The following is a 21,344-nucleotide window of genomic DNA, read 5'->3' as shown; positions in this document are numbered from 1 at the left end:
CAACCTCAAGACCATGTGGGAGTCAGGAAGGATAAGGTTTCTGGGAAAGTGAATGAGACAAGGGAGGACTGTTTAAGCTAGGAAAGGCTTAGTGTGGGAAAGAAGAAAGAGCCAGAGCAAAAGAGCAAAGAGGCAGGCTGGAGGAGGCAGAGGACAGCAAACCTTGTTGCTCCTAAAGCTGGGGCAGGACTCTCTGTTCTAGCCTGGGCCTCCTGTAGTATCTCAGCTAGTAAATGCTCTTCAGCCCTTAGGGGCTGGAGGAGAAAAGTGGGGAGCGGGGCCTGTCAAGTGCTCAAACTATCGTGGGGACTGAGAACTGATCCTGCCACACATGTTCTAAAGCCAGTAGGCCTAATTCTAGTGCCCCTTCCCCTTAGCCCGCATTTCCAGCTTCAGCCTCAGCCACACCCACACGCTAAGGACCATCCAGGAGGGGAGCGTGTGCGCGCGCGCGTGCGTGCTCGTGCGTATGAGAGGCAGAGAGACAGAGAGCAAGACAAAAAGAGACCAGGAGAGAGAGTACGCACCAGGGAGAGGGAGAGGGGGGACGGTGGTGGGGGAGGGAAGAGATCGACCGGGACCTAAAGGAAGAGGGAGACAGAGAGAGAGAGAAGAGACAGGGAAAGGCAGAGAGAGAGAGAGAGAAAGGAGGAAGGAGAGCTACCGGCTTAGGTGAGGAAAACTACTGAGGAGATAACGCAGGGAACCCGTGCAGGAAGAGTCAGGGACAAAATCCCAGAACTTACCCTAAGACCCTTGAGGGAGTGGGGGGACTGTCTTTGCGGGACCTGGCTTGGGAGTCATCAGGCAGTAACGGTTACTGCATAGGCGCTGTCACTGAACCAGAGCCATTTAACTCGCCCTGGGTGGTTGGAAACCAAGCTTAAGACACCCCAAAACTATGACTGGGAATGGCTGGTTAGGGGGGGCCCCGAGGCTGCAGACAAGGAGAGGAGGGGCACGTGAGGGCTGGGTCCCTGCCTCCCCCCACCCTCTGCTGTCACTCATCACCCCAACAGTCGCCCAGGGGGCGGGCCCGGAGAAGTGGGGTTGGGGGGAGGGTAATCTTGGCAGACGCTTGCTGCATGGCGTAGGTAGGGACTGTTGAGGGGGCGGACGCTGGGGGCTTGAACACGAGTGGGAAGCGAAGAGAGACACCGGAGGGGGAGGGGACCGGGAACCATTTGAATGAGAGGAGGGGATCACGGGTAGAGTGGGCTCCAGGAGGTAGGGCGGGCACGGGCGTGGGGGGTGGGGGCAGACTCTTGAGCCAGGTAAGAGAAGCAGGTGCGTAGATCTGTTTTTTTGTGGGTTAGTGTATTCGGCCCTTCGGTGGAAAGGGGGTGCCACCTTTCCTGGGGGTGGGCTTCAGAGCTCCAGAGCCTATGTTTTCCTCTTCAACTAACGGGGCCCCGGGCGGAGGCACAAGCTCCATCTCCAACAACTGGGCTCCACTCCGCAATTTCCGGGCGGCCACTGGGCTGGGAGTCTCGCGCCCGGAGCCGGCGCTGTCTCGCGAGCCCCCTCCTGGAGCCAGCCAATGGGGTTGGTTGCTGGCACCGCCCGCCCGCCTGGTGCAGAGCGCTAGGCGCTGTGAGCCGCGCTGCCATTTAAAGGGGCCGCGACCCCTGTCCCGGCTGCTAGGGAGGGAGGTGGAGAAGGAACGCGGGGCCGTCTCTGTCTGCAGTTCTAGGCTTATAGCCGTTACACTAACCCTGCCGCAGGTAGGGGTCGGGCCTGATCAAGCCGAACCGAACCTGCAGGCGGGCGTTCGCAGTAGCCGGGAGGGGGGGCTCTGAGGAGAGATCGTAGCTCCAAAATGTCTTCCTGTAAATGCCTGAGGTGGGGGGTGGGCAACAGGGGAAGGAAGACTGAGGGAGCTATAGGAAAGGGTGACGGGGCTGAGGAAGTGGGCGACCCTGAGAGGTAACTGGGGGGAGGGGTTAGGAAGGGCAATTTGTGGGGGCGAGGGGAAGGCTGAGGGGGGACCTTGCAGCGGGAGGGGGTGGGACCGGCCCGGGGTGGGTAGAGACTCAGGAGCTGGGGGGCTCTAGGGACGAGCGGAGGGGGTGGAAACAGATGGCGGGGGCGGGAGGGCTCCTGGTGGCAGCGGCCCTGGGAGACTCTAATGGGGCATTAAGCCCGAGTTGAGGTGGGGCTGAAAGGTAAGGGAGGAGGGAAACTGGGAGTTGCAGTGGGGTGGCGGGGGCAGGAGGGCCGGTAGGACCAACGACGGCCGGGTGAGTGTGGGTGCCTAGCCGGGGCGCGGAACGCCTCTCCCCACAGGGGGCGCTGTTGCTGGTGGTGGTGGGGGGAGGAGTGGTCGTTTGGTCCAAAGCCTGTGGAAATGCCTGTCGTTTGCGGTGGGGGCTGTTCATGAGAAATCCAAGTGGGTGATGGGGTATGTCCCAGAGCCTATATAAGAAGGAATTCTGGCGAAGACCACCTTTTCTGCCCCCTCTTTTACCCCTAATCCACAGCCCATATCCAGCCATCCTCATGGACCCCAGTGACTTCCCCAGTCCATTTGACCCATTGACCCTGCCAGAGAAGCCCCTGGCTGGAGACCTTCCAGTAGACATGGAATTTGGAGAGGATCTACTGGAATCCCAGACTGCCCCAACTCGAGGATGGGGCCCCCCTGGCCCTTCTCCATCCTCAGGAGCCCTGGACCTGCTTGATACCCCTGCTGGCCTGGAAAAAGACCCTGGAGTGCTGGATGGAACCACTGAGCTGCTCGGGCTGGGGGGGCTGCTCTATAAGGTCCCCTCCCCCCCAGACGTGGACCCTGGTCCTGAGGAGACCCTTGCATGGGATGCAGATCAGGCCCTAGAGCCTGGACCAGGGAGCCAGACCCCTGAGGTGGTGCCACCTGATCCAGGGACTGGGGCAAATCCCTCTTCACCTGAGGGGCTGCTAGAGCCGCTGGCGCCAGACTCTCCAATAACCTTTCAGTCCCCACATATAGAAGAGGAGGACACCACCTCCATAGCTAGAGGGAGAAGGGTCTCCCCTGGGCAGGAGGACGAGCTTCCCCAGGGGCAGCCACAGAGCCCAGACGGCCCCCCCAGCCCTTCAGTGGGAGAGGCTCTAAGGGAGAACAGTTCTCAGACCAAACATGGGGGCACTAGCCCCCCTGCACACCCTTCCTTGCCAGGTAGGTTGCCTACTCAGCTGGAGAAGCAAGGCTGGTGAGAGGGAGGAAGTCAGGAGGGCTGAACAGTGTGTTCAGGGAAGGAGCAGGGGAGGAGGAGGAGGGTGGAAAGATAGGGATGTGTATGAAAAGGAATGGGCTGTTTGGAAGGGAGAAATGAGGGTGGTGAAGAAGATTAAGGAGGGAAGAGGAGGGGGCAGCTCTGCTGCTGTGGGGGAGGGATAGGGCTGAGGTTTCAGGGGTTGGTTCTAGTGTGGATTTGGTGGGAGAGGTTCCATCTTAGCCCAGTGGGCTTTTGGAGCCAGGTCCTTCCTTTAGGATTTGAGGAAGACTCCAGGCTTCTTGGCTCTTAAGATCTTTCCAGCTGTTTCTTCCTAAAGAGAGTGGGGGTTCTGGGTCTGATCAATGATGACTGGTTCTGGAGGCACCGACAACACTGTGAATCAGGGGAATGGCAGAAATGCAGGTCCTAGGATTGAATCGCCCACGGGAGGGACAGCCTAGACTTGGAGAGGCTGTTATTTCTCCCCTGTTCTGCCTGGTGGTGTGCCTCTCCCAGGCAGTGACCAGGGGCTCAGTGCTTATATAACCGCCCGAGTCCAGGGGCCCCACTTCTCCCCTTGCTGTCTGCCTTTGGGGGGGATTGCATTGGTCTCTGTTGGTAATCTATCAATTCTTGATGAGAGATATGTTACCTCTATTTCCCCGATTCCCAAAGATTGGGACCGAAAGCTAGTGGGAAGGGTAGGATTTTTTTCCCACGGAGAGTAGTTGTGCCACCATCCTCCCCTTATTGCAGAGCTTGAGGTAACCCTGAGAGGGGCCCCAAGAAGCCACAGGCACTTGAATTTTCCCTTTCAGTTTTGAGTAAGTTCTTCCCCAGGAATGGAGGCGGACGTTTAAGGCCAGGGAGGGGGGGTGTGAGGGCAGGCTGAATATTTAGGCTGCTTTCTGCTTCCTTTGCAGGAGATGGCTTGACTGGGAAAGCGAGTGAGAAGCCGCCTGAGAGGGTGAGGGGGGGAGGGGATTGGAAGGAGTCTAGTTCCCCCTATAGCTCTGGGAAGGACAGACCCTTCATTTTCCCTCCCAGATGTTGTTCTGTGGAGGGTGTGCGTGAGGCAAGGCAAGGCGAGTTAGGAGGAGGGAGGGAGCTCTTATGTCTACTGCTTCTTAAAGTGAGGTCCAGCCTGTTTTTCTCCCCTCCTGTTACGGGCTGGGCCGAGGGTCCCTACTCTGCCTTCCCCCTGCCATCTCTGTACCCCCGTAAGCCCTGTGCTAGTGCAGCTGGCCCTTCAGCCTGCCCCTGGTGTCAGCTTTCCTTCCCTCCCCATGTTTCCAAGGTGCAGAAGAGAAGTGAGCGCGTTAGAAGAGCAGAACCTCCCAAACCTGAGGTTGTGGATTCCACCGAGAGCAGTGAGTAGAGCTCGAGGAAGTGTGACCCAGTGGGATGAGTGGGAAGTGGCCACCATGGATCTCCTGGCTCCATGCACAGTGTGATGTCCTTATCTCTGCTCTGGGTTGGCATGGGAACCAGGGGCTGTGGGGGAGATCGAAAACAAGAACAGGGAGAATGGAGTTTCCTGTTTCAGCTCTGCCATTCCTGTGCTGACGAATCTCCCCACTTAGAACCTTCCCACGGGAGAGCGACACCAGTGGCTTAAGATACCAATGTGATAGGGTTGGGGAGAGTCCAGGCAAGAACCAAGGGGATCCCAGGAGCAGCAGAGCTACCTGTTGGTCAGGGCATGGCTGGAGACCTGGTCCAGTGGCCTTTTCTCATGGCTCCTCCCCCCCGCCCTCAGTTCCAGTGTCAGATGAGGATTCTGACGCCATGGTAGATGACCCCAATGATGAGGACTTTGTGCCATTCCGGCCCCGGCGCTCTCCTCGCATGTCTCTACGCTCCAGCGTGGCACAGAGGGCCGGGCGCTCTTCGGCGGGCACCAAGATGACTTGTGCACATTGCCGGACACCATTGCAGAAGGGGCAGACGGCCTACCAGCGCAAAGGACTGCCTCAGCTCTTCTGCTCCTCGTCCTGTCTCACTACTTACTCCAAGAAGCCCTCAGGCAAAAAGACCTGTACCTTCTGCAAAAAGTACGTGAGGGTCCTGGGGTGTGGGGAAGGCAAGTGTCAGGCCGGGAATAGCGGCTGAGACAGACAGTGCTGGCAAGAAAACCTCATGGAACTGGGAGAGAGAGGTGCTTGGGGTCGGGGGTTTGAGAGCATTTGGCTCTGTGGCCACTGATCCCAGGGGAGGGTGGCAGCTGATGAAATGAGTGAATGTTCAAACCTGTCCCCACCTGCAGGGAGATCTGGAACACCAAGGACTTAGTTGTGGCGCAGACTGGTTCAGGAGGCTCCTTCCACGAGTTCTGCACATCAGTCTGCCTCTCCCTGTATGAGGCCCAGCAGCAGCGCCCAATCCCTCAGGCTGGGGACCCTGCTGATGCCACTCGCTGCAGCATCTGCCAGAAGACCGGAGAGGTGAGGAAGCTAAGTGGGGCTGACTCGCAGAGCCTGGCCAGCCCTGATGCGCCCCTGAGATCCTGGGGCTGATCCTGGGGCTGTGGGGGCCAGGCCCTGTGGAGGTGGGGTGTGGGGAGGACAGGCAGCCATCCACAGGGAGTGTATTCAAGATTAGAGCCTCTCCAGGATGTGTGCGACACGCCTTCCTTGCCTCCCAGGACCTCAGCAGCAAGTCAGCAGCCTGATGTGCAGGTTGGGGGGTCCCTGGGTGCAGTGTGTACTGTGAAGGTGTAGGGTGAGGCGGGGCGGGCTGGCCTCACACTGGGCACTGGGGTGGGTGGCGGTGGCATTGACAGTGATGGTGGCCAGGCCTCGGCTCAGGGTGTGTGTGTGTGTGTGCGTGTGTGTGCGTGTGTGTGGCAGGTCCAGCATGAGGTCAGCAATGGCAGCGTGGTGCACCGCCTCTGCAGTGATTCTTGCTTCTCCAAATTCCGGGCCAACAAGGGCCTGAAAACCAACTGTTGCGACCAGTGTGGGGCTTACATCTACACCAAGACCGGGAGCCCTGGGCCCGAGCTCCTCTTCCATGAGGGCCAACAAAAGCGGTTCTGCAACACAAGCTGCTTGGGGGCGTACAAGAAGGTGGGGCTGAGGGAGTAGTGCGTTGGAGGGCTGTGGCCGGGGGTGCGGTTCCTGGGTGAGAAATAAAGGTGCCTGATGGGTCGAGGGCTGGGAGGAATAAAACAAATAAAGGGAGCTTCCATTGTATCTGTTATGTTTTATTTTTTGAAGCTGGCTGGTGGATACACAGGTCTTTGTTATAGTATCATCTATACTTTTTTGTATGCTTGAAATATTTCCTGTTTTAAAAATTTAAAAAATAAAAGCAAAGGGACAAACCCAGCCTCAGCCTCTCCTTCCCCATCCTCACAGAAAAACACACGTGTGTACCCCTGTGTCTGGTGCAAGACCCTGTGTAAGAACTTTGAGATGCTCTCACATGTGGATCGTAATGGCAAGACGAGCTTGTTCTGTTCCCTCTGCTGTACCACCTCTTACAAAGTGAAGCAGGCAGGGCTCACTGGTAGGTGCAAAGCCCTCTTCTCTGAGACCCCTGCTGGCCCTCCTTCTACCCCCATGCTCCCCTCTTCTCAAGTAACCCCCGCTGCCTGACTTCGGCCCCAACCACATCTTTCCGTGGACTTCCTGTTCCATCTCTGCACTGCCTTACACCTCTGTGCACTCTCTCTCTCTTTCCTTCCCTGTCTCGCTTCTCTTTCTCTTCCTTTCTCTCTGTGCCCCAGGCCCTCCCCGACCCTGCAGCTTCTGCCGCCGCAGCCTCTCTGACCCCTGTTACTACAACAAGGTCGATCGCACAGTCTACCAATTCTGCAGCCCCAGCTGCTGGACCAAGTTCCAGGTACTTGAGACCCTGGACGAGGGCTAAAGGGTGTGGCGCCGTAGAGAGGGTATGAGGACTGGGGTAGGTAGGCCTGGGCAGAGCGAAGGACAAGCCTGACTTCCCCTCCCGACCACCACCACACCCTCGGTGCCCCCTTACTTGTCTTCCTTCCCTCCAGCGCACAAGCCCCGAGGGGGGCATTCACCTGAGCTGTCACTACTGCCATAGCCTCTTCAGTGGCAAGCCTGAGGTCTTGGACTGGCAGGTAAGACCCCCACCCTGCCTGCATCTTGCTACATGACCAGACCTCAGACTGAAGGGGTCCTTCAGCTTGGCTCTCGCCAGGCCCAGAGGTCAGAGCATTGTCTTCCCTGCCCTGTGCCTTCATCCCAGGACCAGGTGTTCCAGTTCTGCTGCCGGGATTGCTGTGAGGACTTCAAGCGGCTTCGGGGTGTGGTGTCCCAGTGTGAGCACTGCCGGCAGGAGAAGCTGCTGCACGAGAAGCTCCGATTCAGCGGGGTGGAGAAGAGCTTCTGCAGCGAAGGTAAGGACCAGAGGCCCCGGGCCACACAGTCCAGAGAAGGACAGAGAAAGGTGGAGGGCTTGGGGCATGGCCCTGGGCAATGGCCTCTGCTTGGGACGCTCTGCCTGACCGGCCATTCTAAGGCTTTGGACCTGAGCGACTGTTGGGCAGAGGAGTCCAGGGTGCCACCCCGGAGAGGTGAACATGGCACAGAGAACTCTGTGTTTTGGCTGCAGGCTGTGTGCTGCTATACAAACAGGACTTCACTAAGAAGCTGGGGCTGTGCTGCATCACCTGCACCTACTGCTCCCAGACCTGCCAGCGCGGAGTCACCGAGCAGTTGGATGGCAGCACGTGGGACTTCTGCAGCGAGGACTGCAAGAGCAAGTACCTGCTGTGGTACTGCAAGGTGAGGCGGGCAGAAAGGGAGGGCTGGGTGACCGGGGGTATAGGCCGTGTGCTGTGCTCGCTGTGGACCTGACCCAGGAGGGGCCCTGGCAGGCCCAGCCTGCAGGGGACATCATGGCTTCTCCCAGGGCAGCGGGCCCGGTGCATCTTGGGGAGGCAGGTCTGACCGGCCCCCCCCACCACCAGGCTGCCCGCTGCCACGCGTGTAAGCGCCAGGGGAAGCTGCTTGAGACCATCCACTGGCGCGGGCAGATCCGCCACTTCTGCAACCAGCAGTGTCTGCTGCGCTTCTACAGCCAGCAGAACCAGCCCAACCTGGACACGCAGAGCGGGCCCGAGAGCCTCCTGAACAGTGAGTCCCAGGCGGGGGCACTCGCTGGCCGGCGGAGCGGGTGCACTCGCCGGGCCCGGGCCCAGCCCTCTCTCCTTCCTGGTTTGCTTTCGTCTCATCCCTGGCCAGAACTCCTGGTCCTGCGCTCTTTCAGCTTCTGGACTGTGCAGGCACTAGGGGGAATCTTGCTTAAAGGTTTCCAGAGCTAGATTGCACCGATTTTCTGTGGAGGATGTATTTTCAGGGGAGGGATACCTCCCTGGGTAGGATGCAGCACGCGGGGGCTGTGCTTAGGGTTCAGAGAGAAGGCAGCGTCAGCATAGCTCTGCCCTTAGAGAGACTGGGGATTGTTGTTGTTTCAGTAACGTTTCCCTGGCCTCACTGCCACTCCAGGGGTACCAAAGCCCTAAGGGCCATTAAATGGAAGGGCTCAAAATACGGCTTATTGGGAAAACTTCATCTTTTTCATTCTCTGTAGGAGCCAGCAGTGAAAATCTTGGCTGCTGTTGCTGGGGCCTAGTGAAAACCAGGGCTGGGGCGGAGAGGAGGAGAACTTCTGGCCTTCCCATCCACAGTCATGTGCCTCTTACTGAGGCTTCTGGAACAGGGTGATGGAAACGGGGTGCTAGTTCCGCAGAGGAAAACACTCATTTGTTTTGATCTGCAGGTCATTCTGCTGAGTCGAAGCCCCAGACACCCTCTCAAACCAAAGTGGAGCCCAGCAATACAGTGAAGACCCCAGCGGATAACGGGACTCTGGGCAAGGTCAGCGCGCAAGCCCAGTTGGAGGACAGTCTCAGGGGAGAGTCTAGCAGTGGGTGGTACTGACAAGCCTTTGTCTGCAGATCCCTGTGAAGATCCGGTTGGCTCCCTCTGCTTCAACCCCTCCTCCCCACACCCCGCCCCCCACCGCCACACCTCGCAAAAACAAAGCGGCCATGTGTAAGCCTCTGATGCAGAATCGAGGGGTCTCCTGCAAGGTGGAGATGAAGTCTAAAGGGAGCCAGACAGGTGAGCCAGTGTGCCTTCCTGCACACCACAGGCTGTCTTCCGGAGCCCTGGACCTCCAACCCTGTGCCTAGGAGCTGCCCCAAGGGCTTTCGTATGTGGCTGAGGTATCATGGGCGTGGTTGGCCTAGAATCACAGAGTTGACCCTTCCGCTTGGATGCCCAGGCAGTTTTCTGATGCAAAGCAGGTGTTGGGTAGAGCTTCGGGGGTGACAGGCAAGCATTGGGTCCCAGGCCGGGTGTGACCCATCTAAAGAGTCTTCTCAGAGCCCCTTTCTTGTCAGCAGAAGAGTGGCAGCCACAGGTGATCGTGCTGCCCATCCCAGTGCCCATCTTTGTGCCAGTGCCTATGCACCTGTACTGCCAGAAAGTCCCGGTGCCTTTCTCAATGCCAATCCCGGTAAGCATCCCCTCTGCAGTGGGCCCACCCTGCCCGCACTCTCTCCACCTGGCCCTCATGCACTCGTTTGGTTCCTGGCGTTTAGTTGGCATTCATGTCTCCAGGTGCCTGTGCCCATGTTCCTGCCCACTACCTTGGAGAGCACAGACAAGATTGTGGAGACCATCGAGGAGCTGAAGGTGAAGATTCCCTCCAACCCCTTGGAGGCCGACATACTGGCCATGGCAGAGATGATTGCAGAGGCTGAGGAGCTAGACAAGGCCTCATCTGACCTTTGCGGTACGCCGGGCACAGCAGCGCTAAGGGAGTTGGGGTTCTAGTCGGTCTCCGCCTAAGGGGCTGGAGAGCGGTGACCCTTGGGACCTAATGGGACGGGGAAATTGTGTGACTCGGCCCCTGAACGCCTGTGAGGGAACTAGGTCCGAGCTGTAGAGACTAAGCCAACCTCTCTGCCTCCCAGATCTTGTGAGCAACCAGAGTGCAGAGGGACTTCTGGAAGATTGTGACCTGTTTGGGCCAGCTCGAGATGATGTCCTGGCCATGGCTGTCAAAATGGCCAATGTCTTGGATGAGCCTGGGCAAGACTTGGAGGCGGATTTCCCCAAGAGTGAGTGGGATTCAAGATGTACCCTCTGAGTGCAGTAGCATCGTGCCATAAGGAAAGGAGGGTTTTTTCTGACCCTGAGTGTGACCCTAACAGTGCTTCTTCTGACCCAGTGACAAAGGTTCTCACAGGGAGGAGTGGCAGAGATACTGGGACAAGTGTATGATTTGACATTTGAGTCTTGTTTTAATTGTGGTAAAACAGATAACATGAAATTTACCATCTTGACCATGTTTGAGCATGCAGTTCAGTAGTGTTATGAGCTTTCCCATTGTGAGTTTTTGCGCTTGCGCGCGCACCTCAACATATTTCTGGCCTGGCTTTGCTGGTTCCTACTGGGTGCAGCTGGAGCTGTCTGGGAGGCTCGTCCAGAGTCAGTTGCGCAGGCGGCAGGGTTGGGGTGGGGCTGCAGGGTGGAATCTTAAAAATCAGGTTGTTTCCTTTCCCCTCTAACAGATCCTTTGGACATTAACCCCAGCGTAGACTTCCTCTTTGATTGTGGCCTGGTAGGGCCTGAGGATGTTTCTACTGAACAAGACCTTCCCCGAACCATGAGGAAGGTGAGGACTGGGGCCGTTGTATCCATGGAAGGGATGGAGGCTCACAGGACTGGAGGGGGTGCTTTCAGAGCCCAGTCAGCAGCTTTAGTGTGACCTTTGCTGACTGACCCCTTCTCTACTACCGTGAGCACTGAGATGCAGCTGAACTTTGCTCTGTCCCCAGTTCCCGAAGTCATCAGAGCCATTCCCAGGGCTCTGTGCTGTGGCAGCTTGCTGTGTTCTCATATCACCCCCCCACTGCCCTGGTGGTCAACACTGTCCTGACTGGTTTTCATGGCTCCCCTGGCCTTACCTCCTCCACGCCTCTCCTTCCTCTTCCCATCCAGGGTCAGAAGCGGCTGATGCTTTCGGAGAGCTGTTCCCGGGACTCCATGAGCAGCCAGCCAAGCTGTACTGGACTCAACTATTCGTACGGTGTCAATGCTTGGAAGTGCTGGGTGCAGTCCAAGTATGCCAATGGAGAAACCAGCAAGGGTGATGAGCTGCGCTTTGGCCGTACGTCCCCAGTGGTGGATGGGGCAGGGAAGGGGCAGGGCAGGGGTAGGGGCGGGGGCGGGGCTATGGGCACTTATGGGTGGGCGTTTTATGAACATGGGGAGGGGCTGCAGGTTCCAAAGCTTAGGGTGGTTTTGGTCACTGAGGCTTTGTTCTGGAGCTTGACGTGACTAAGGGATGGAAGAGTTCATGGTGGAGCTAAATGACATTCTCATTTCTGAATCCTCTTCACCTTCACTGCGCATCACTGCAGCCAAACCTATGCGGATCAAAGAAGACATCCTGGCATGCTCAGCTGCCGAGCTCAACTACGGTCTGGCCCAGTTTGTGAGAGAAATCACTCGGCCCAACGGTGAACGCTATGAACCTGACAGCATCTACTATCTGTGTCTCGGCATCCAGCAGGTAGGTACCCCGTGCACCCCACCTCACTGCTGTCAGTCACTGTCAACACAGCAGGCAAGGTCCCGGAAATGATTCTGTCCTGCTCCCTGTTCCTCACCTCGTCTGCCACCCAGGCAGGCAGCCTTCCATCTCCTCCTCAAGGCAGCACAGCATATGTCCATGCTCCTCTAAAACCAAAGCCGCATCCCGGGACTGTTGGCCAAGCTCGCTGGGCCCCTCTGTCCTCCTCCAAGCAGTTCTGGCCTGGGGGACAGCTGTGTTCTGTGGGTGATGGGGAATGCTTAGATCCCACTTGGACAGGACAGCCGAGCATCATGGCCTGACCAGGAGCCTGGGCTTGTGAAGAACCAGCTATGACGCGTTCCCTCCAGGCCACCTCCTCTTTCAGCAAGTCCTGGGCACCTCAGAGTTGGAGGTGTACCTGGGAAAAGCACTCTGGGTCACATGATCAAGCAGCTGGTTTCCACCATCCCCTAATTATCAAGGTTGTGCCCTGGGCTTTTGACATCGCTGTCTTTCTTCCGGCACCCAGAGTCAATCGAGCCTTATACGTGTCTCTTTTTCCTTCTCCAGTACTTGCTGGAAAATAACCGAATGGTGAACATTTTCACGGACCTTTACTACCTGACTTTTGTTCAAGAACTCAACAAATCTCTGAGTACCTGGCAGCCCACGCTCCTCCCCAACAGTAAGGGACAGGGACTTGGCAAGCCCTGCGGCCTTCCCTCCTTTCTCCAGCTCCACCGTCCCGAGTTCAGGCCTTTGGCCTGCCCCTCTTCCCAAAGGGTCTCGGGGTGGGAGCACACAGCTGGGTGCCTCGGAGCTTAGAGCTAGAGGACTCGGAGCCTCACGAGAAGGGGATCAACGCTTAGCTCTGAGTAACCATGTCTGGAGCCACAAAAGGTGGCCTGAGTTTGGGTGGTAATTAAAAGAAAAGGGAAGAAGTTGTGTGACTCCCCAAAGTTTACATCTATCTGCCTGTGCCTTGGGCGTAGTGTGAGAAGCTCCAAATGCAGGTGGAAACCAGAAAAACCGTCTAGTCCCTACTGGGTAATGTAGTGAGGCGTCAGGCTTTTATACATAGTGGTCACCTGCTGAGCGGAAATGCTGACGGGCAGGACGCCTGGGTCAGAAGTGGCCGGGCTCAGGCAGCTGCTCGCTCCTGACCGGCTTCTCCTCCTCGACCATTGCAGATACAGTGTTCTCCCGAGTGGAGGAGGAGCACCTCTGGGAGTGTAAGCAGCTGGGCGTCTACTCACCGTTTGTCCTTCTCAACACCCTCATGTTCTTCAACACAAAGTTTTTTGGGCTGCAGACGGCTGAGGAACACATGCAGCTCTCCTTCACCAATGTGGTGCGGCAGTCCCGCAAGTGCACCACCCCTCGGGGCACCACCAAGGTGGTGAGCATCCGCTACTACGCCCCGGTGCGCCAGAGGAAAGGGCGAGGTATGGGCTGCCCCTCTGCTTCCTCTCCTCTGCTTCCCCCGCTGTGTCCTCCTCCACGCCTGTCGGCCCCCTCCTGGGCACTTGCTTCCCTCTCCTTCCATGCCCCCCTTTTGCAGAACAGTTGACTTCCTTGCTTTGCCTACTGTCAGGCAGGGGAGTGGACAGGTGGGAGTGGTTGGCTGTGCTGGCTCTGGGAGCGAGCTGACAGGGTGAATGACAGTCTTTGCGTGGCTCTTTGCTGCTGGGTGTGACAGGAATGGCACCTCGGTTTCCGTGATGGTCCTGAAATCCTAACCCATCTGAGCGCAGTTCCCAAGGTCCCTTCCTTCTCTGGACCCAAGCCTCTACCTAGACTACTGTCCTGGGGGTTAAGGCCATCCTGGTTTCTCTAGCCCAGAAGGCAAGCTCAACCTTGCAGCCGGGTCTGTTTTGTCAGTTTATGTGTCCAACTTCTGAGATGGCCTCTTCACGAAATCACCTTTGGGGAGATTGTCAGGCAAGACCTTAACCATGCTATCTGGACTGAGGGGAGTGCAGGTTGCCGAGCAACGGCCCCGGGGTGGGAAGACTGACCAACTCGTCTTCTGCCTTTCTTTATGAGCCTGTGTTGTGTGTCCTGAGGCCTTCCCGCTGTGCCCCACACTGTGCACCTAGGGTGGCTTCATGAGACTGCCTTTAAGGAGTCTGGTTCATTTGCCTCCTGCAGACATGGGTCCTGGGAAACGGAAGAGAGAAGATGAAACCCCCATCTTAGAGCAGCGTGAGAACCGAATGAATCCCCTCCGCTGCCCTGTCAAGTTCTATGAGTTCTATCTCTCCAAATGGTAAGTCGGCAGCTTTGCAGGAATGGCATTAGTATGGGGACCTACGGGCTGTACGTGGCCTTGGTACTGATCTGTTCTACCTGCACCATTGCAGTCCTGAGAGCCTCCGGACTCGCAACGATGTGTTCTACCTGCAACCTGAGCGGTCTTGCATCGCTGAATCCCCTCTGTGGTACTCCGTGATCCCCATGGACCGGAGCATGTTGGAGAGTATGCTCAATCGCATCCTGGCTGTGCGGGAGATTTATGAAGAGCTGGGTCGTACTGGGGATGAAGACCTGGACTGAACCCGAGTGCTGTCGGTAGCCATCTTTCATACCAATGTCTGGCCTGAGACCATGCCCCACGGGGCCACTGGCCCAGGAACCAATGCTACTCATTCTGAAGGGCCGTGACTGCCCTTTTCTACTTATCCATTCCCTGCCTTCCCTAGGAACCCCTGGCTTCTACCTTCGTCCATACCACTTGATAACCACGAGACCCTAGCCCTCTGTGCTTGGGGGCTGGTCTCCCAGTGATAGGTAAAAACCAGCTAGGCCATTTTGTTTATGCTTCAGAGTAAAGCCCTTCTCCTGGGGCCAGACTCTGGATGGAGTGTTAATAGCTCTGGTGATCCTGTTGGCTTTGGGTTTCCTGACCCACCCCACCTAGTTAAAACCCCTTGTTCCTAGGTTTGGCCAAGGGAAGAACCCAGCTAGCTGCCTTCTCTGCCCTGTGCCCACTGCCTTCCCTGCTTTTCCCCAGTACTGTGCAAAAGGGGCGGGGGCGGGAGACATGCAATCAGTTCTGCAAGTCACGAGGGGAACCCTTTACCTGAAACACGAAGCTCAGACACTCTTCCCCTCCCGTGAAATAACTGGTTGTTGGAACCCCCCTCATTCCCTGTCCCTACCCCTCAAAGCGCCAACCCTTCGTGCTGCGATTTAAAAAACTTCCAAATGCTTTCTTTAAAGGCAGAGAATGACTAAGTATGGGGATCGAGTTCTGTTCCCCTGGTTTATGTGTTTGTCCCTCTCTGCCGTCTTAGATTGGCACAGGCCACGTGGCAACATGCTTAGCCCCCTTCTGTAACTGCCTCCCTTTATTTCCACGGGCACAGTTCCTAAGGCAAAGACTACCTTCCAACTTGGGTTGGGGCTGGGTTCCCCACTCTCGTTCTTCTCCCATCATGAGAGCCAGGCCCAGCCTGCGGGCCCTGGTTGTGCACGGTGGTGTCTGTGGTCAGGGTCGGGAGGAGCTGTGGGCCTGGGTCCTGCCCTCACCGCCAAATCTGTCTCCTCTTCCCCATCTTGCTTCTGTAGTTCCACAAATCAGTGTCTGGCAGAGGGGGTGCCCAGTTCTTTTCCTGTTGGCTTTGCTGTCCCCCAGCCTCCTTTTTGTGTTTTTATAACTGTCACCAGTTTAGCCACTGTTTAAATTGTATATATTGTTCTGAGGTGCCTGGCCTGTCCCTTCAGTGAGCCACGCCTGCCCTTGTGTTGTAGTGAGAAGCTGTTGTCACAACTAACCTTCTGTCTATGAAGTTGTTTGTTTCAAATAAAGAGTTAAAATTGTCTTTTGCTTTTCCTGGGGGAGGGAGAGCACGTTTGGAGGGGCGAGGGACCTGGAGGAGCCATGCCAGACAACTTCAAGTCTCTCAAGGCGCCAAGAAGTGAAGTGTCCCACCTCAGTTTGAGAATCATTTTTTACCTACTTTACTGAATGAATCCACTAGGAATATGGCCCTTTTTATAACGAGTTTCCAGACACTTAAGGGAAAAGTTCTTCCACAGCTATTTACTGAGGGCGTATAATGTTTAAGGACCTAGATTCAGAGAAGACAAAGATTAATTAGACCAGGATCCTACCTCCAGTAGGTTCCCAGGCTGGAGAGGAGACAGACTAGTGCACAGTTAGTTGTAAGAAGCAGAAATACCTAGTGCTGTGGGTGAGTGGAGGACTAAGGAACTCATTTTAAGATTACAGGGAGGTTATATGCGAATTCTCTGAGGTGTCATTTGACTTGAGTCTCAGAAAGTAAGTGGGAGGGGTTGGGGACCAGTATAATCAAAGGCTGAGATTTTTTCAACTGGAGAATTACAGGATTGGATCTGTTGCTTTAGGGAGGAGATCCTAGAACAGTATGAAGGACGGTGGTGGCAGGTCTGAAGGCCAGGAGGTCAGTGAGGAGTGTGCCTGAGAGGTTATGTGAACCTCAGTGGGAACCATAGGGATACAGAAGGAAAAGAATGGGTTCAGATGAGTTTCAGACCTGAAGGTCAAGTCTGCAGGATCTGCGGGAGAGGGAATTGATGTGAAGTGTGAAACTCGTGTTTTGATTGGGAGAGAGATGCCTTTTACCAAGGTGGAAAATGGTCAGGGGTTTATTTTTGGTTATTTATATTTTTTACAGAAACAGAGAGTGAGTTAGAGAGAGGTATAGACAGGGACAGACAGGAACGGAGAGAGATGGAAGCATCAATCTTTTGTTTTTCATTGCGCGTTGCAACACCTTAGTTGTTCATTGATTGCTTTCTCATATGTGCCTTGACCACAGGCCTTCAGCAGACCGAGTAACCCCTTGCTGGAGCCAGCGACCTTGGGTTCAAGCTGGTGGGCTTTTGCTCAAACCAGATGAGCCTGTGCTCAAGCTGGCGACCTCTGGGTCTCGAACCTGGGTCCTCTGTGTGCTCTGGCCAGGAATTGAACCCGGGACTCCTACACGCCAGGCTGACGCTCTACCACTGAGGCAACCAGCCAGGGCTGAGGTTTTTTGTTTGTTTTTTTTTAAAGATTTTATTTATTCATTTGAGAGAAGAGAGAGAGAGAGAGAGAGAAGGGAGACAAAGAGGAAGGAGCAGGAAGCATCAACTCTCATATGTGCCTTGACCAGGTAAGCCCAGGGTTTTGAACTGGTGACCTCAGCTTTCCAGGTCGACACTTTATCCACTGTGCCACAACAGGTCAGGCTAAACTTGAGGGTTTTTTTGTTGTTGTTGGTTTTTTTTGTGTGTTTTTTTTTACAGGGACAGAGAGAGTCAGAGAGAGGGATAGATAGGGACAGACAGACAGGAACGGAGAGAGATGAGAAGTATCAATCATTAGTTTTTCATTGCAACACCTTAGTTGTTCATTGATTGCTTTCTCATATGTACCTTGACCATAGGCCTTCAGCAGACTGAGTAACCTTTTGCTTGAGCCAGCGACCTTGAGTCCAAGCTGGTGAGCTTTGCTCAAGCCAGACAAGCCTGCGCTCAAGCTGGTGACCTCGGGGTCCCGAACCTGGGTCTTCCGCATTCCCGTCCGACTGCACCACCACCTGGTCAGGCTAAACTTGAGTTTTTAATCATAGCTGTGCCACTGAACCTTGGGCAAGCCTACCTCTTTGAGCCTCATTATATTCTTCCCTGACTTTCTCACCAAATTGTTGCAAAGGTCAGGTGAAAAAATGCATATAAAGAGTAATATTGGGGGTGGGGGGAAGGGAGGGGCACAAAGAAAACCAGATAGAAAGTGACGGAAGACAATTTGACACTGGGTGAGGGGTATGCAACATAATCAAATGTCAAAATAATCTGGAGATGTTTTCTCGGAACATATGTACCCTGATTTATCAATGTCACTGCATTAAAATTAATAAAAATAAGAAAAAAAAGTAATATTAATGGTGGATGTTACCATATACCAGGGGTCCCCAAACTACAGCCCGCAGGACACATGCGGCCCCCTGAGGCCATTTATCCAGCCCCCACGCACTTCCAGAAGGGGCACCTCTTTCATTGGTGGTCAGTGAGAGGAGCATAGTTCCCATTGAAATACTGGTTAGTTTGTTGATTTAAATTTACTTGTTCTTTATTTTAAATATTGTATTTGTTTCCATTTTGTTTTTTTACTTTAAAATAACATATGTGCAGTGTGCATAGGGATTTGTTCATAGTTTTTTTTTATAGCCTGGCCCTCCAATGGTCTGAGGGACAGTGAACTGGCCCCCTGTATAAAAAGTTTGGGGACCCCTGCCATATACACTAGGCAGCTGGAATGTTCTGAGGCATAGAAGAGACAAGAAACCTATAGTAGTTTTCCAGATTTATTGAGATATAATTGACATATATAACACTCCCTAAATTGGCCTGGCCAAGCAATGGTGCAGTGGATAGAGTGTACACCTGGGATGCTGGATGCTGAGGACCCAGATTCGAAACCTCGAGGCCGCTGGTTTGAGCACAGGTTCATCTGGCTTGAGTGCCAGCTCACCAACTTGAGCGCAGGGTCGCTGGCTCGAGTGTAGGAACATAGACATGATCCCATGGCCATTGGCTTGAGCCCAAGGTCACTGGCTCAGCTGGAACCTCCCCCCTCCTGGGTCAAGACACATATGAGAAAGCAATCAATGAACAACTAAGGTGCTGCAACTATGGGATGATGCTTCTCATCTCTCTCCCTTCTTGACTGTCTGTCCCTATATATCCCTCTCTTTTTCTTTCTGTCTCTCACTAAAAAAGAATGCTTAAGTTTAAAGTGTATATACCATGTTGATTTGATATACCTATGTTGCAAAACGACAGCTGCCCCTATCCTATCATATAATTGCCATTTCTTTTGTGTATGTGTGATGAGAACATTTAAGATCTAGTTTCTTAGCAACTTTCAAGTATATAACTGCAGTATGGTTAACTGCAGTCACTGTGCTGTATATTAGCTCCCCAGAACTTACTAATCGTGTAAGTGCAAGGTTTGCCCCATTGACCAACATCTCAGATTTAACCTATATCGCCCGGCCCCTGGAAACCGTCGTTTTACTCATCTTTTTTTCATGAGTTCGGCTTCTTTACTTTTTGTTCTTTTCCCTCTTTTTCATTTTCACCATCTACATACTGCATTGTGACCCCCTTACCCCATGCAGGTTGACACTTTATCCACAGCGCCACCACAGGTCAGGCCCCCCTTGCCCCATGCAAAGTCTCTTCCCACACCCATGTATTTTTTTAAAAAAATTATTTATTGATTGCTTTTAGAGAGATGGAGGAAGGGAGAGAGAGAGAGAGAAACATTCATTTATTATTCTACTTAGTTGCGCATTCATTGGTTGCTTCCCATTCGTGCTCTGACCAGGGATCAAACCTGTAACTTTGGTGTTTCAAGACAATGCTCTAACCAACTGAGCTCACCAGCCAGGGCAAGTCCAGCCTCTTTAAAAAATTTTTTTAAAAGACTTTATTCATTTTAGAGAGAAAGAGAGAGAGAGAGAGAGAGAGAGAGAGAGAGGAGGGGGGAGAGGCAGGAAGCATCAACTCCCATATGTGCCTTGACCAGGCAAGCCCAGGGTTTTGAACCGGCAACCTCAGTGTTCTAGGTCGAGGCTTTATCCACTGCGCCACCACAGGTCAGGCTAGCTTCCTTAGATTACACATATAAGTGAGATTATACAGTATTTGTTTTTCTGTCTGACTTATTTCACTTAGCATAATACATGGGGTGTCAATTCAGAAGTCATCAGCAGGAAGCTCCTAGCCGAAGCTCTGGGAGGAGACAAGATCACTGAGTGAGGGGAATAGAATAAAGAGAGAAGAGAAAAAAATGGTACATTGGAGAATATCTCCAGTTAACAAAAGAAAGGAGCTGAGGGAGAAACCAGAGAGATGGGAAAAGCCCCAAATCTGCTAGATGCCAAAGGTAGAACCACCTGATGAAAAGTTGTCCTCAGACCCCAGGCCAAGACGAAGTCTATGAAATTTGCCTTCTCCCTCTTCCATCATCAACAGGGCCCAAATCCACCTGGCTCTCCTACCTCCTTCCCCTGCTGGAACAGAGAAGGGTCTGATGTCATTTGTTCAACTAGATTTCTACTCTGTGCCCAGCCTTGTGCTAGTCACTAGGGAGATAAAGATGAGTAAGAACTTGGAGTCTGCTCTTCAGAAGTCTCTGGTCTGATAAAGAGGACCAAGGCTAGGACTAGGGCACTCAATGAAAGTACCCAGGGGGTACTTCATTGTACTCCCTCGCTGCCCGGGTCATGCCAGTCCAGGGTCGGCATTCGCGCAACCCTGAGAGTGAATGCCTCCTGAAATGCTGTGCCCTGGCTGCCTCAATGGCTTCATCCTAGTCCCAACCCTGGGGAACTCATGTCAATAAAATGGCCATGGCAGAATATAATTGTTACTCATTCTCTACCAGGAAAGCAAGCCCACAGAGGTGACACAGGAGCTGGGCTTTCATATAGAGTGGGCATAGCTTGCCAGGCAGAGTAAAGATGCAGGCTCACTCAGTCAGTGTGCGCGAAGGTGTGGAAGTGTGTGAGAACATGGAGCGTCTTCAGGGCAGGGTGACTGGGCTGCAGAGGAGGTGGAGAGGGGGCAGTACAAAGGGTGAGCAGTGGGGAGAGATATTGCTGGGAACATAGGGATTAGGTTGTGGAAGGCACTGAGTGGGCCCTGGCCCAGTAGCTCAGTTAGTAAGAGTATCGTTTGGATACACTGAGGTTGTGGGTTCAATCTCCAGTCAGGACACATACAAGAATCAACCAATGGCTTGGCCTGGGGGGGCACAGTGGATAAACCGTCGACCTGGAATGCTGAGGTCCCCAGTTTGAAACCCTGGGCTTGCCTGGTCAAGGCACATATGGGAGTTGATGCTTCCTGCTCCTCCCCCGTTATCTCTCTCTCTCTCTCTCTCTCTCTCTCTCTCTCTCTCTCTCTCCTCTCTCTAAGATAGATAAAATCTAAAAAAAAAAGATCAACCAATGAATGATAAGTGGAACAACAAACCAATGTTTCTCTCTCTCTCTCAAATCAATTAATAAATAAAATTAAAAATTAAAAGAAGTGCCTGGCCTGTGGTGGCGCAGGGGATAAACCATCAACCTGGAATGCTGAGGTCTCTGGTTCGAAATCCCCAAACTTGCCTGGTCAAAGCACATACGAGAAGCAAGGAGTTGATCCTTCCTGCTCTTTCCCCCATTCCCGCCTTTCTCTCTCTCCATTCTCTAAAATTAATAATAAAGTCTCTGCAAAAATTTAATAAAGAAAGGCACTGAATGTCCTGCCAATCCCTGCTAGAACGACCACCCATCTTGATTTGCCCAGGAACTTCCCAGTTTTAGCAGCGGAAGTCCAGCATCCTGAGGAAGACCTGGTCCTGGCAAACCGGAGTGGTCATGCTTTTTCCAACACGATGGAAAGCCAGTAAAGGATGTTCAGAAAGAAACAGCAGGGTGTGCTGCAGGTTTTGAGGTGGCGCTAGCATGTCTGGGTGAGGTGTGGGAGAAGTGGGTGCTGAAGAAACCCAGGAGGCTAGTTACAGGGGGGCAGTGGAACAGAAATGTTCCATGCTCTGCC

General features: G+C 54.1%; 1 protein-coding gene across 5 annotated transcripts; it reads left to right on the top strand.

Annotated features, from left to right (window-relative positions):
• The first annotated feature begins 445 nt into the window (after positions 1–445).
• ZMYM3 (zinc finger MYM-type containing 3) lies at positions 446–14,543 on the top strand. Of its 5 annotated transcripts, none has more exons than XM_066250363.1 (25): positions 446–519; positions 2,481–3,157; positions 4,121–4,164; positions 4,501–4,567; positions 4,957–5,251; positions 5,464–5,641; positions 6,047–6,265; positions 6,557–6,707; positions 6,928–7,043; positions 7,204–7,290; positions 7,419–7,569; positions 7,785–7,957; positions 8,143–8,308; positions 8,955–9,052; positions 9,133–9,298; positions 9,583–9,695; positions 9,800–9,974; positions 10,156–10,302; positions 10,756–10,859; positions 11,186–11,354; positions 11,608–11,759; positions 12,333–12,447; positions 12,953–13,207; positions 13,914–14,031; positions 14,126–14,543. In XM_066250363.1, exons 1-25 carry the CDS (start codon positions 470–472, stop codon positions 14,316–14,318), a joined length of 4,179 nt encoding a protein of 1,392 aa, XP_066106460.1. In that variant the 5' UTR covers positions 446–469; the 3' UTR covers positions 14,319–14,543. The 5 variants fall into 5 exon arrangements, with proteins under 5 accessions (XP_066106460.1, XP_066106458.1, XP_066106462.1 ...); XM_066250361.1 differs by having other exon boundaries at positions 4,495–4,567; XM_066250365.1 differs by lacking the exon at positions 446–519 and adding an exon at positions 562–672 and having other exon boundaries at positions 4,495–4,567.
• Positions 14,544–21,344: the final 6,801 nt, after the last annotated feature.

The sequence above is a fragment of the Saccopteryx bilineata genome, chromosome X (genome assembly GCF_036850765.1).
Source record: "Saccopteryx bilineata isolate mSacBil1 chromosome X, mSacBil1_pri_phased_curated, whole genome shotgun sequence".
Taxonomy (NCBI): domain Eukaryota; kingdom Metazoa; phylum Chordata; class Mammalia; order Chiroptera; family Emballonuridae; genus Saccopteryx; species Saccopteryx bilineata.
This window is presented reverse-complemented; position numbering and strand designations above follow the sequence as displayed.

Coding starts and splice junctions, on each gene's coding strand:
- ZMYM3 (XM_066250361.1), top strand. CDS start 470: ATGAGAGGCAGAGAGACAGAGAGCAAGACAAAAAGAGACCAGGAGAGA. Junction 6,708..6,927: donor GAAGCAGGCAGGGCTCACTG/GTAGGTGCAAAG, acceptor TCTGTGCCCCAG/GCCCTCCCCGACCCTGCAGC. Junction 9,975..10,155: donor GGCCTCATCTGACCTTTGCG/GTACGCCGGGCA, acceptor TCTGCCTCCCAG/ATCTTGTGAGCAACCAGAGT.